This window comes from Hydractinia symbiolongicarpus, chromosome 11 (assembly GCF_029227915.1).
Source record: "Hydractinia symbiolongicarpus strain clone_291-10 chromosome 11, HSymV2.1, whole genome shotgun sequence".
Taxonomy (NCBI): Eukaryota; Metazoa; Cnidaria; class Hydrozoa; order Anthoathecata; family Hydractiniidae; genus Hydractinia; species Hydractinia symbiolongicarpus.
The window spans coordinates 9,845,035-9,856,831 of record NC_079885.1 but is presented as its reverse complement, the minus strand read 5'-3'; the positions used below and the strand labels follow the sequence as shown (position 1 = coordinate 9,856,831).

Genomic DNA, 11,797 nt, shown 5'->3' with positions numbered 1-11,797 from the left:
GAAAAATCAGCTACTGCCAACGTATTTTCAGCCGGGTATATCGAGTGACAGTAAAATACAGGGCAAAAACCACAGTTGCACTGAATTCCAGTCAAATAAAAAATCTTGGACCTTTTAACAATCGTTTCTACGATGTCCAACAACACCGGAAATGTTTTTTGACTCCAGAAAGATTTTTTAGCATCATTTTTGTTATTATTATAGCATTATCGGTGTCTTTGAACTATAAACTTGCAGACTAAATTTTTGATATTTAACTTTAACTTTCTGTGGAAATTTTTACTTTTTAAACCCTTTCTTCTTTATAGCGCGAATATGATAAGCAAACTTATTATTTGTGACAAATGAGCTCCCCTATTCTCTCATTAGCGGGAAGCTGCTACGCATAGAATCAAAACATCAAAACATTTTATTTTGAAGTATATAACGTTTGTGGTACACCGTTTTTAAGACAGGCTTGTTTGCTGCAGCTCTACTCATTCTGGTTACTATTTTAATATAACTAAGTGTACTAAGGCTTAACTATAGTTAGCTACCTACAATGGCTTTTCTGGGTGATATTAAATCTTTTGACAGGTCAAGTTTGTCATCAGCTGAAACTATTGTTACAAAACATAATGGTAGAAAGGTAAGATGTTCTTATTTTAGCAATAATTTTGGAATTCTAAAACAAATATCTTGAGCTAGTTAATTAAGATAAGAGACCAATGACAAAATATGCCATCATTCAAGTCTCAGTCCCACAAACTCTTTAAATTCCTGTCTCCTTTGTAGCTAGCGTATAGCTAGACCTTTTTAAATGTTTACTTTTTTTGTGGGCGTGGCAGGCAGAAAGATGTGGGAAGATGTGGGCTTGCTGAAGAAATTATTTCTTTTATATGACCCATTTCTTTCTATGTAAACATTACCAGTGCTTCAAACTATTATTGAGCGTAGATAAATTACTTTTGTTTATGGAAAAATTGTTGAGGCTTTAAGCTATATATTATACAGCGTGTAGATGAATAACTTTTGATTAACATATATTCATATTAAGTTGTAATGATACCTTCCTGTGAAGAAACACACTTCACTTCACATAGTGCCCACATCTTTTTGCCTGTCATGCAGTTGTTAAAGCCAAAAGGGTTTACCGCAAAAAATGTACACATTTAAAAAGGTCTGCTCCTATTTATTTTTTCATCATTCTTGGCTTAACGTCCGTTTTCCATGCTAGCATGGGTTGGACGGGGTATATTTATGACCCTCTTCCAATCTGATCTAGACTTTGTTAGATCTAAACTCAACTTCCTCTGTATCTCTTAACCTCCTGCCAAATCTTTCTCGGTCTGCCTCTGGGCTTTGCAAACAAATGCAACAAATTTCTAAAAAAAGTAGGTATGAGCACTGCTGACATCATCAAAATTACTGAAAACTTTTATCTATTGTTTAATCAGGAAAAACTGCTAAACATGGGATCCTGTAATGCATTTGATTTGTTCTGTATGGATGAATTCCATTGTTTACATTTTCAATGCTAAGCTCTTTTGGCTTTGAGATTTGCATGACAGGAAAAAGAATGGTGAAGCAAAGTAATTATCAGTTTATAACACAAGGGCATTCTTATGACTTTAAATGAATTCAAATAAATTAAATAGTTCATAACCTTACAATGTTTCTGTCAGAAGAAATCCACAGAAACCTAGCATCTTTTTCCTGCGACGCAAATGCCAGGGCTAAAGAGCCTACTGCTGAAAAGTAAACAAATAACGTCACCCTGAAGTCCATCTATAATACCTCCTGCAAAATAAATTCATCCATAACAAATAGGATACTTTCTTGACAAAAAAATATTTTCTGCTTTATTTGTTCCAATATTTGTTTACTCGTTGCCTTCATTGGCAGAACTTGAAACGCAGATCAAAGTATGGGATCATGTACCTTTGACGAACGATTGAAGAGATATTGGGATTTAAAGGTTTTTTGATGATGTCATCAACCTATCTGTTTTGAAATGAGTGGGTTGGCCCAGTATAAAGAAATTGGTCGAAGATGGTCCCTAGTTACCCTCGCATAAGACAGCATCAGTTATTTCCACCTGTTATCAAGTTATTTGGGCTCAAACTTAAAGTGCATTGAAATGGCTTCTGACTACTTTAATTAAAAACATTGACATCAATCGGGTTTGTCAACATGTGAAGTAACGTCAAAATAAGTTTTTTGTCAAATAGCAATTGAAATATAGTTGATCACTTTTTTTTAATGTTCACATTGCCACTTGCAAAGTGACAGATTTTGCCTATTGCTATAATAGATTCCTTAATATTATTTTTTTTAGTGATTAAAATTTTTTTTTTAGATAAAAGAGTCTGTTAGTGGTGAAGAATTGTCGCTCAACTGTCCGGAACTAGATGATGCATGCTTTTCAGAATTTTTCGTATTTGATGCATCACCTGATAAAAACTTACATAAAGTATGTAAAGGCCTCTTTATTGGTTCTCAAGATGCATCAGCAAACCTGGAAGAACTGCAAGCTTCGGGTATCACACACATATTAAATGTGGCAGTTTATACTGAAAATCATTATCCCAAGGTGTGTTGTGTATCACATGTCAGTGCTGTATATTAACTAGGGGAATAATTATTTTTAAAAAATGAGAATTTTTTTTTTTCTTTTTTTAAAAACCCATTTCTTGCACTTTGCAGTTTTCTATTTGACTATGATTTCCAGTGACAAAACTTTTTTAGGATATAATGAGAAAAAAGAAAATTTGGGAACTTCAGAACATCTCACATGCAGAAAAACAATAATCCCCAAGATCTTTCCCTTGGGCAAAACCAATTTTTAGTAAGCAACTTTTGTGAGTTTTATAAATTTTGGGTCTTTTCATGAAAGTTTGTGCTTTTGTAAATCCTGGAAATCCTTAAATGTTTATTGCAAAACATTTCTTTTTTCCCCCAAAAGTTGATACACACTAAATTTTCGAATTTATGATTGCTTTATCTTTAGAAACTACAACAGTATTTTAACATTAAGCTTCTAAAATCATCACTCTAAGCCTGAAAAGTTTTTCCAATGATTTTTTTTTTTTCAAATGATTTTATTGACAAATAAATATTTATTAATAATGTTTATGTTCTCTTGTTTATGACTAGAATTGTTATCTTCATTCCTGAAACTTTATACCTTCTCTTTTGCACTATTTTTCTTTGTTCACAAAAGTAAAGTCTTAAAAATTCTCAAATTTTTGGCCTCACGGAAATTTGTTTAGGTATTAGCAGAAACTTTACCTTTTTGATTCTTACCTTAAAAAGTGTAAGCCAGTACATAAATTTCAAATGGACTTTCGTTTTGCCGTTTTTTTATATCAAATTAATAAAAACAAAAAAATTTGTAACATTTTCATATTTACATCTTGCAATGTGTCAACTTGTGGGTGATGCCATATTTAATTACAATTATTGTTTTTTCTTTGAAGGTAGTAATGCAAAATTAAACATGTTCAAAAAGCTAAAACAAGCAAAAGAAAGAGACAGACCGTTGTTTTAAATTGTAAAATTTCTAATAGGGGATTTATTGTTATTTACATTTTAGACAAACAGTAAAATTTACCTACCTATCCAATTATTTCACCCACACCTAAAAGTGAACACATAACTAAGCATATATTTTCTTTCAGCTCTTCACATATAAAAATGTTTCAATGTATGATGTTCCAAGTTATGACATATCAGAGCATTTTGAGGATTGTTCGAAGTTTATAGAAAATGCAATTACATCAAACGGTTCTGTTCTTTGTCACTGGTATGTCATTGTTTTTGTCTCTTATAAGCTTAAATTTCTATACAAAGTTTTTGTATTAAAACTTGAGAGTTTTTTTGGCAATGTTGACATTAAAAAAATATTTGTTAAGTTGAAAAATTTTTAGGAGGAAATGTTATAGATTTCCTTTCATTTTAGCAATGCTGGTATATCAAGATCCTCTACTGTTATCATGGCGTATCTAATGAAATATAAAAACATGACTCTTGATGATGCTTTGGAGCTCGTCCAAAAAGCAAGACCTATTGCAATGCCAAACATTGGATTTCTTGTCAAACTGCAAGAATATGGCTTGAAACTAAAGTAGAAGGTTTGTTCCAACTTTATATGAAATTTGAATTGGTCCAGTATTTTTTACACAAAATTTGAGACGTAGCTTTTCAAATGGTTTTATGGCTGCCCTGCCTGAATGTGATACCTTGTGGCGCTAAGGCGATGCAACAAAACTTGTTAATTATTTTTAGCTGCGAAAGGGTTGAGCCATTTTTTTAACAGCCCGGCAGCTCCAGTAGTATACATTAATACAAATTTAAAATTGTTCGAAACGACTTTACAACACAAAAGCCTGTTCAAGATTAAGTCGAACAATATAAAGTAAAAAAAAAATATTGGTCATGAAATTATTGGTCATGTTATTCGTGTTAACCAGACCTAAATTATCTTCAAACTTAGTGTAGAAACATGGTCCAGTGCCTTAATGAAAAATTTTGATGCAATTTGATACACATTTCTGTTACAACTTCAGAAATATCCACTAAATAGAATTTATTACTTCGCTTTTTTTAGTTTAGAAATTTAAATGCAACAAAACAAAGCTTTTGGTTTAAGTTTTACTTATTTTAAAAATTTAAAATTTCTTAAACGTGTACTGAGTGTTGCTTGATTTTTTTATTGTGGCTAAAATTAAAACGTGTTGAAATTTCATACATATATGTTCTGTACACATGGCCTAAATATGTATGAAAAAGATATCTAATTATTTCAGATTAAAAATTAGAAGTTTCTTCTTGGTTGGCATAATAAATGTGAGATCGATTTTAAATGATCCTGTAATTTTGTAAACTAGCAATTTCACACGACCCTACCTCTAGAAACTCAACAATTTTGCAGCGATGGCAAATGTGTCTTAAGATTTCAAAAGTAGTTTGTGTGTATGGTGATTAAACACCAACATAAACATATTAACTGGTATTCGTACAATAGCACCATATCCCAAGGGGCAACCATAAAAATCTAAAAAGATGTATTATAGTAGCAGAAGATGATTTTTAGTTGGTTGGTTTTTAGCATTCAGGTTTTTTTTACTAAAAAGCTTCTGCTTCATTTTGACTGCGCGTCATATTTTTAAAAAATATTTTTACCCTGGAAGTAGATATAAGTATTGGTGGTGGGTGGTCTAAAGATGTGGCTACTTGTTGTGGAGAATACTAAATAATACATTATATTAATCTGAATAAAAGATGTTATTATTTCTTTACATTTCATCAAATAGTTTTATGTATTATTTTTCTACATATCTCTGCATTTCATCGAATAGTTTTATGTATTATTTTTCTACATTTCTCTGCATTTCATCAAATAGTTTTATATATTATTTTTCTACATTTCTCTACATTTCATCAAATAGTTTTATATATTATTTTTCTACATATCTCTGCATTTCATCGAATAGTTTTATGTATTATTTTTCTACATTTCTCTACATTTCATCAAATAGTTTTATATATTATTTTTCTACATATCTCTACATTTCATCAAATAGTTTTATATATTATTTTTCTACATTTCTCTACATTTCATCAAATAGTTAATATGTTAGTTTTGTTATTTTTGTACCTATATATTCATTTTAATTAAGCGTTCATGCTGAACGTTATATTTTCCACTGTAAGATGCTTACGATGTTGAGGATTTTTTCAAGCAGGATCAGCTGTTATTCATTCTCTTTTTTTAATAATCCTGACAACACTTCTCTAAAGGAACATTTTTCCTAAATTTGATTTTTTACCAGATTTTTAGGGACTTATAAGACGTTGTTTTTTTAATAAAGACCTTATTGGATTTTTAGAAAGACTGGCCTGAAACATGTACCTGATATAAATAGGTAAATAATTGCAAAAAAAGAATAAGAAAGAAAGCTGTCATTGTACTATAGATATAATAAATGATCGTTCATAAAGATAGACCAATTATAGAGACAGACCAACATAACGGTTGGTCAATCATTGGGTCACCACAAATCACACCATGGGTCGTGCTTTCTTTTGTGGGTAGTATTTATCCACTGTTTCATGTGCTTCATTTTTTCTTTTCTCATTTTTGGTTTCCAGTTTTTCTGTTAGTAACTCCTTCAGTACAAGTTCTCGTAAGGCTTTGTTTCGTTGATCGTTAATGTCGTCGGACTTCGTAAAAAAGTTGACATCGTTTTGCAAGGCTGTAACTGATAGATCTTTTACTAGTTTTCTTCGTGTCGATGGAAGAGTTGACATGGTGTGTAGAGCCATGTCTTTTAGCCGGGTAATTTCTTCTGTGTTTGCATCACCTTGGAGATATTTGTCTAGCATAATTACATCACTTATGGCGATTGTATATTGCCTGGGTATATCATGTATGCTTATATTTTCTGTTTTCTGTGTCCTGGGAACTAACTTGTTTGGAGTCCTGGGGACTAATTTGCTTACACTTGTTGTGAAAACTTCATTAGTTACCAGTGTGTCAAACATTGCATCGTGAAATGAGGTGTCGTCTTTTTTTGTTTTTATTTCGATCGAACGTTTCTTACTCGGACTCGATATACCATACTTCTTCCTGGATTCTGTCTCGATTTTTATGTTCAAATGTTTTGCCACGTTTTGTAACCGGCAACTGTATAACGAAGGGTAGGCAGCTAAGCTCATTTTGTAAGTGTCTATTAGGAGAAAGTTTTTTGATATCAATCTCTCCAACCAACCTTGACCATCATGTGACGGTTTGCCTAATCGTTTGAATTCGTTGTATAAAAAGTTCCAGTCGAACAGTACGTTATGACCAACTAAAAATTTCACATCTAGAAAACTGAGAATCTCTTCAGCGTGCTTGGAAAAAGGCTTTTTCCCCAACAAAAAGTCAGGGCTAATTTTGTGGATTTTATAAGCGTCTAGCTGTAGCTCTCTCTTCATGCAAGGATTAAAATAAAACGTTTTTGTGACAATCTCTCCAGTGTTGTCTTGTTTGAGGAAAGCGAGTTGTACGATGCGATCGGTGTTCGGGTCTTTTCCTGTAGTTTCCGTATCAAAGGTGATATATGCATCCTCAAAGCGAACATCCATGTTGACGACTTTCTTTTTTTTCTAAACTTTTTTTTTAAAAAAGTAAACACGCTGCACGGCAAATGTTTTAGACGAACTCCAGCTGCAATGGTTTCTACCAACTGATAAAAAATTGTGGTCTATTATGACATTTCATATGATTTTGTTAAGAATTTTGTTTGATCAAAGTATCTTCTAGGGTGGAAAGACGCATTACTGCGTTCAAATCTTTATTTAATGTTATAACTGTGTTGGACTTTAACTTTTATAAAAACATGGTTACAACACAAGCTTCAGATTTTAAATGCTGCCAACTCTCAGCTCGTGAAACATCAAAGAGTTCAGAAGATGCATTTCAAAAAAGTCACCGAGAATCATCCCAGCTTATAAAATTTTCCTCAGGCCGTAAAGTTCTCAAAGATAGATTACTTTAAGTCTAGTAAGATCCAGGCATTGAGGTCAAGAAGTAGTTTTTTTTAAAAAATATGTCTATGTAGAAACCATTCTGTTATTGATCTTAATTCTTTTGTGCTGAATGTTTTGTTTTGCAGGTATAGCCCCTGCCATGGAGCGTACGTGCTTATGATGTAACCAGGACCCTGGACCTCAGGCCCAGCTTCTGACAGCCAAGGCCCCGGTTGCGAAAAGCCTTAGTTGCGAGACATGTGTAATACATATATTTGTAGTTTCTCAACACGAAGCCAATAATTTCTTTTAAATTCTGACAGTTTTGTTCTTCATTGTCGTCATTTCTGCTTTCTCGTCCTTCAATGTAAATTAATGTAGAATAGAGTTAATCGTGTTAGTATGGACTTTGTTTGTATTAAGCAAAACTATATTGTGTAATTTTTCAATGAAATCAGTACTTGGGTCGAATCGCGATCCGTTTTTAACTGGACGAGGACAACCTTTTTTTTTGTGGTGTGAAAGAGTGCGCTTGAAAGGAAAGTGCTAATGACATTGTGGCGTGCGATTGCTATTTTAAATATGTTAATTTACCAAAGAAATGACTCTCAACGACCTATTATTGCAACTATATACATGTTTAAATGTGTCAATTATAAACGTAGTCTGTAAACATCTTGATAAGGAACCCCCAAGGAGGAGTGTTGTTGCCAATGTTTTAATGACTTCTTTAATTAATTGGTAATTACATAACTGAAAAGAATTTCAAAATAAAACTTTGCTTTCTAAGACCAAGTTTTTTATTTAGAGATATCTAGAGAATTTTTCCTAGAATCTGTGTTGGAGCTTTATACGGACTGCGTGCTCACACGTTATTTATACGTTTCAAAAGATGTAAAGTAAGTCTAATCAAAACAATTATTTACACAAGCTTTTTATAACGTTTTAGTTTTAGTCTCCTCCTTCGCTCTGTTTGTTTCACGAGACTTATGTCAACAAACAAAGTCAGCTAAAAACTTTCTACCGAGAGCATGAAGCTGTACAAGTTTTTGTTGTCACGCGGAAGTATGTTTATTTTGTGACAGGGTATATGATATGTAAAAGATGTTTTGTGGAAAGCAGGTGTATGTAGCGAAAGCGTTCACGGTAATTATTATTACATGTCTGTTATAATGTTTTGTTGAAGTGACACAATGTTAATGTATGCGATTTTTTATAAATATTTGAATTATGAAGGTTAAGTATGAGATTTTTAAGAACCCGTATCTAGAGCGGTTATGCTAAGAAAATTTAGTTTAGTTTGGCTACTGTCAATAAGATTGCTTTGAGAAGGGAATATTTTACATATACGATACAAGTACGATCTTAAAAATGAGCATTTTTTTAAACTTTTTAGGTGTCCTATTTAGCTATCTTAAAATTTAAAATTTATAATTTATGGAGATACCCTTTACAACCATGTGTATCCAGAGATTTTTTTACGGAAGTTTAAATTGTACGAGTTTCTTATAAAAATAATATTACTAAGCTTGTAAGTAAACAAACACAAGAAGTTTTGTGGCAAAAAAATCCTGTCATCTTAAAGATTTAGAAATAATAGAAAATTATGGCAAAATTTTTTGTAAAACGAAGGTCCGAAAAATTGAACTTTTTCATTATCAATTTTTTGCGAAGTAAGATTTAGTAATTTAATATGAATTTTGCGATAAATTTTTGCGACAGCTATCCAAGAAAAATTTGAAAGTCTGTTGAAATATTTGTGATATAACTTAATTCGAAACATTCCTCACAAATTTTAAGGTAATTTTGGTAAAAAAAAATTAAGAAAATTTAGCGACATGAATTTGTGGTGTCTATCCGCAGTAACCTAAATATAAGAGGAATGCTTTATAATAGAAAATGCAATATTTGAAGTCAAATTTCCGATATTAAGGAGAAGGCTTGTGTATGTAACTTTTCAGCAACACACCATTTAAAACCTCTACATGGGAACTAGCAACACTGTGAGCCATAAGGGGTTCCTTATGTTACGATTCTTACAATTTTTATATTTCATAGGATCGAAGACGACGAAAAATGGAAGATGGATACCATTGGGTAAATTCGTTCAAACCATCCGATTTTCTCGTCAAAGATTACCGGGTAGTTAACCATGTTGCATCCTTCGGAACGTATGGTCGGAAATCCGGACAGTTTTTAGATCCGTTAGGGATATCCTCTGGAGAGGATTTTCTATGCATCGCAGATGCTATGTTAAAAACAATCAACATATACAATCATACTGAAAATTTTTTAAATAATATCGGTGGAGGAGAGCTACTAAATGTTGAAAAAATAAACACAACGAAAGAGCGTTATTTCGCTTCTGTATTTGATGTGACTGTTCATAAACCTTCAAATACCATTTTGGTGACCGACCCAACAAATAAGTGTATACATGCATTAAATAAACATGGACAGAAATGCGATGGACTATTTGCACCAAAAATGAAACTATTAAAATCCGACACTTTAGCCGGCATATGCGTCACAAATGACGGTTTAATTATCGTCGTCGATAGCGAATGTGGTACGCTTTATGTGTGTAATAAAGAAGGTGAAATACAAGCTCTCATTGGTAGGGAGGGTAACCAATCAGCGGAGTTCTGTGCTCCGCAGTTTGTATGCTGGGATGAATTCAACCAAAGACTGTTAGTTTCCGATACCGCGAATTCTAGAGTGCAAGTTTTAACAATCGATGGTAAATTTCTGTTTAGTTTTGGAAGTTACGGTACCGAAAAAGGCTGTTTTATATATCCGTCTGGTATTGATGTAGACGAGCATGGGCGTGTCTTTGTTGTGGATCAAGGTTTACATCACATCCAAGTTTTTGATAAAAATGGGGACTGGCTGCACACAATAGGGGGGCCTGGTGTCAAAGATGGTTGTTTTCATAGCCCAAAAAGTTTGACTATTTTGCCAAACGGGGATTTATTTGTTACTGATAGTTTAAATTGCAGAATACAGCATTTTGCCTAATTGGAAGTTAATTTAAGATTTTTTTTATCAGGACAGGACAAAAAACCTAATTCGTACTGGTTTTGCGCAAATTTTTCGTGTAAGCTCTTTCCGCGCAAAGTTATTTCACATAATACTTTGTTTTTGTGGTTTTTTGAAGAAACTCTAAGAATATTCGCGTGTAGTAATTTTCGCGCATGCTTATTAGATAAATTCTGTTCATTTTCGAATTTTTTGTCTCTGGAAGTCTTTGAAAGTATATAGGTAATGAACTTACCTCTAGATTAACTTATGTTTAAAATACATATTCAGACCAAATCACGCCTTCGACAAAGTGTTGTCCAAAACTGATACTCAAGTTGCGCGGAACAATTCTCATAAATGCGCAAACGCGCGAAAATTTGTACGAATAGTTTATGTCAGCTTTATGACAGGTAGATTGCCTCAAGTTTTTTAAGCCGGTCTTAAAACTGCTTTATTTATTTTCAATGGTAAAAAAAATTTATGTATATCTCTATTTATTTTGAAAATAATTATTAATAAATAAAACTTTCCTCTCGTATGACACCGAGCAAAACTAACGCCCAATGAGTGAATTGAAAATCAAAAAGTTACTATAAATAACTTCATTATTTATACAATTTTTGGGGGATGGTACACAAGAAAAATGGCGATCCATGGACCGTAGAAGCTGGGACCCGGGACGCAGGGGAGGTTTTTTAATTTAATTTATTACAGAGACTAGAACGCTGCAACGTAAATATGGCAAGGCGAGAATAATAGCAAAAAACTTCCACAAAAATTTGTGTTGTGCAATATTCAGGTTTATATTTTCAGGTTTATTCCTGAAAAGAAAAATGATACGAGAGTGCCAAGAAATGTGCACTAAAAGTAAAAATGGTGGAAGTTATTCTAAATTCACTAAAAACACGCGCAATTTTTTGTTTGTGAACTCACCCTTGTCGATACTTTTGATGTTCTTCTGTACTTTTGTGAAAACAAAATTGCCGACTTTCCGTGGCTTGTTAGGTATGATCTTGACTTACCATTTTTAGAAAAATATACTTTCTTCGAATCCAGGATAATTAATAATAAATACTCGATGGTAGGAAAAATCTTTTTAGTTTTGAAAAGTTCTCACATGAATATCAACTACATTTAAAAGAAACATTGGGCGCATTCATTTATATTTTGAAGTAGACATACGAAGCTAAAGTCTGTAGAGGCATATAGCAAAATATGCTTACTCCGAATGGAACACCTTGTCTCACCTTACCCAAATACCGAGATATTATTCTGGTCTTAA

General features: G+C 32.6%; 2 protein-coding genes across 7 annotated transcripts; one reads left to right on the top strand and one right to left on the bottom strand.

Moving 5' to 3' along the window:
- The first annotated feature begins 327 nt into the window (after positions 1-327).
- LOC130614019 (uncharacterized) lies at positions 328-11,047 on the top strand. Of its 6 annotated transcripts, none has more exons than XM_057435405.1 (5): positions 328-628; positions 2,339-2,572; positions 3,660-3,784; positions 3,941-4,112; positions 8,303-8,376. In XM_057435405.1, exons 1-4 carry the CDS (start codon positions 542-544, stop codon positions 4,107-4,109), a joined length of 615 nt encoding a protein of 204 aa, XP_057291388.1. In that variant the 5' UTR covers positions 328-541; the 3' UTR covers positions 4,110-4,112; positions 8,303-8,376. The 6 variants fall into 6 exon arrangements, with proteins under 6 accessions (XP_057291388.1, XP_057291387.1, XP_057291386.1 ...); XM_057435404.1 differs by lacking the exon at positions 8,303-8,376 and adding an exon at positions 9,553-9,692 and having other exon boundaries at positions 330-628; XM_057435403.1 differs by lacking the exon at positions 8,303-8,376 and having other exon boundaries at positions 330-628; positions 3,941-6,817.
- Positions 5,837-7,257, bottom strand: LOC130614018 (DNA polymerase III subunit epsilon-like). Its single transcript, XM_057435399.1, has one exon. The coding sequence runs from the start codon at positions 7,108-7,110 to the stop codon at positions 6,043-6,045; it is 1,068 nt and encodes a 355-aa protein (XP_057291382.1). The 5' UTR covers positions 7,111-7,257; the 3' UTR covers positions 5,837-6,042.
- Positions 11,048-11,797: the final 750 nt, after the last annotated feature.

Bases quoted from the DNA above. Each gene is read 5' to 3' on its own strand.
- LOC130614018 (XM_057435399.1), bottom strand. From the start codon at position 7,110: ATGGATGTTCGCTTTGAGGATGCATATATCACCTTTGATACGGAAACT.
- LOC130614019 (XM_057435400.1), top strand. From the start codon at position 8,599: ATGTTTTGTGGAAAGCAGGTGTATGTAGCGAAAGCGTTCACG. The intron at 8,641-9,552 runs GTAATTATTATT...TATATTTCATAG, and splicing joins ATGTAGCGAAAGCGTTCACG to GATCGAAGACGACGAAAAAT.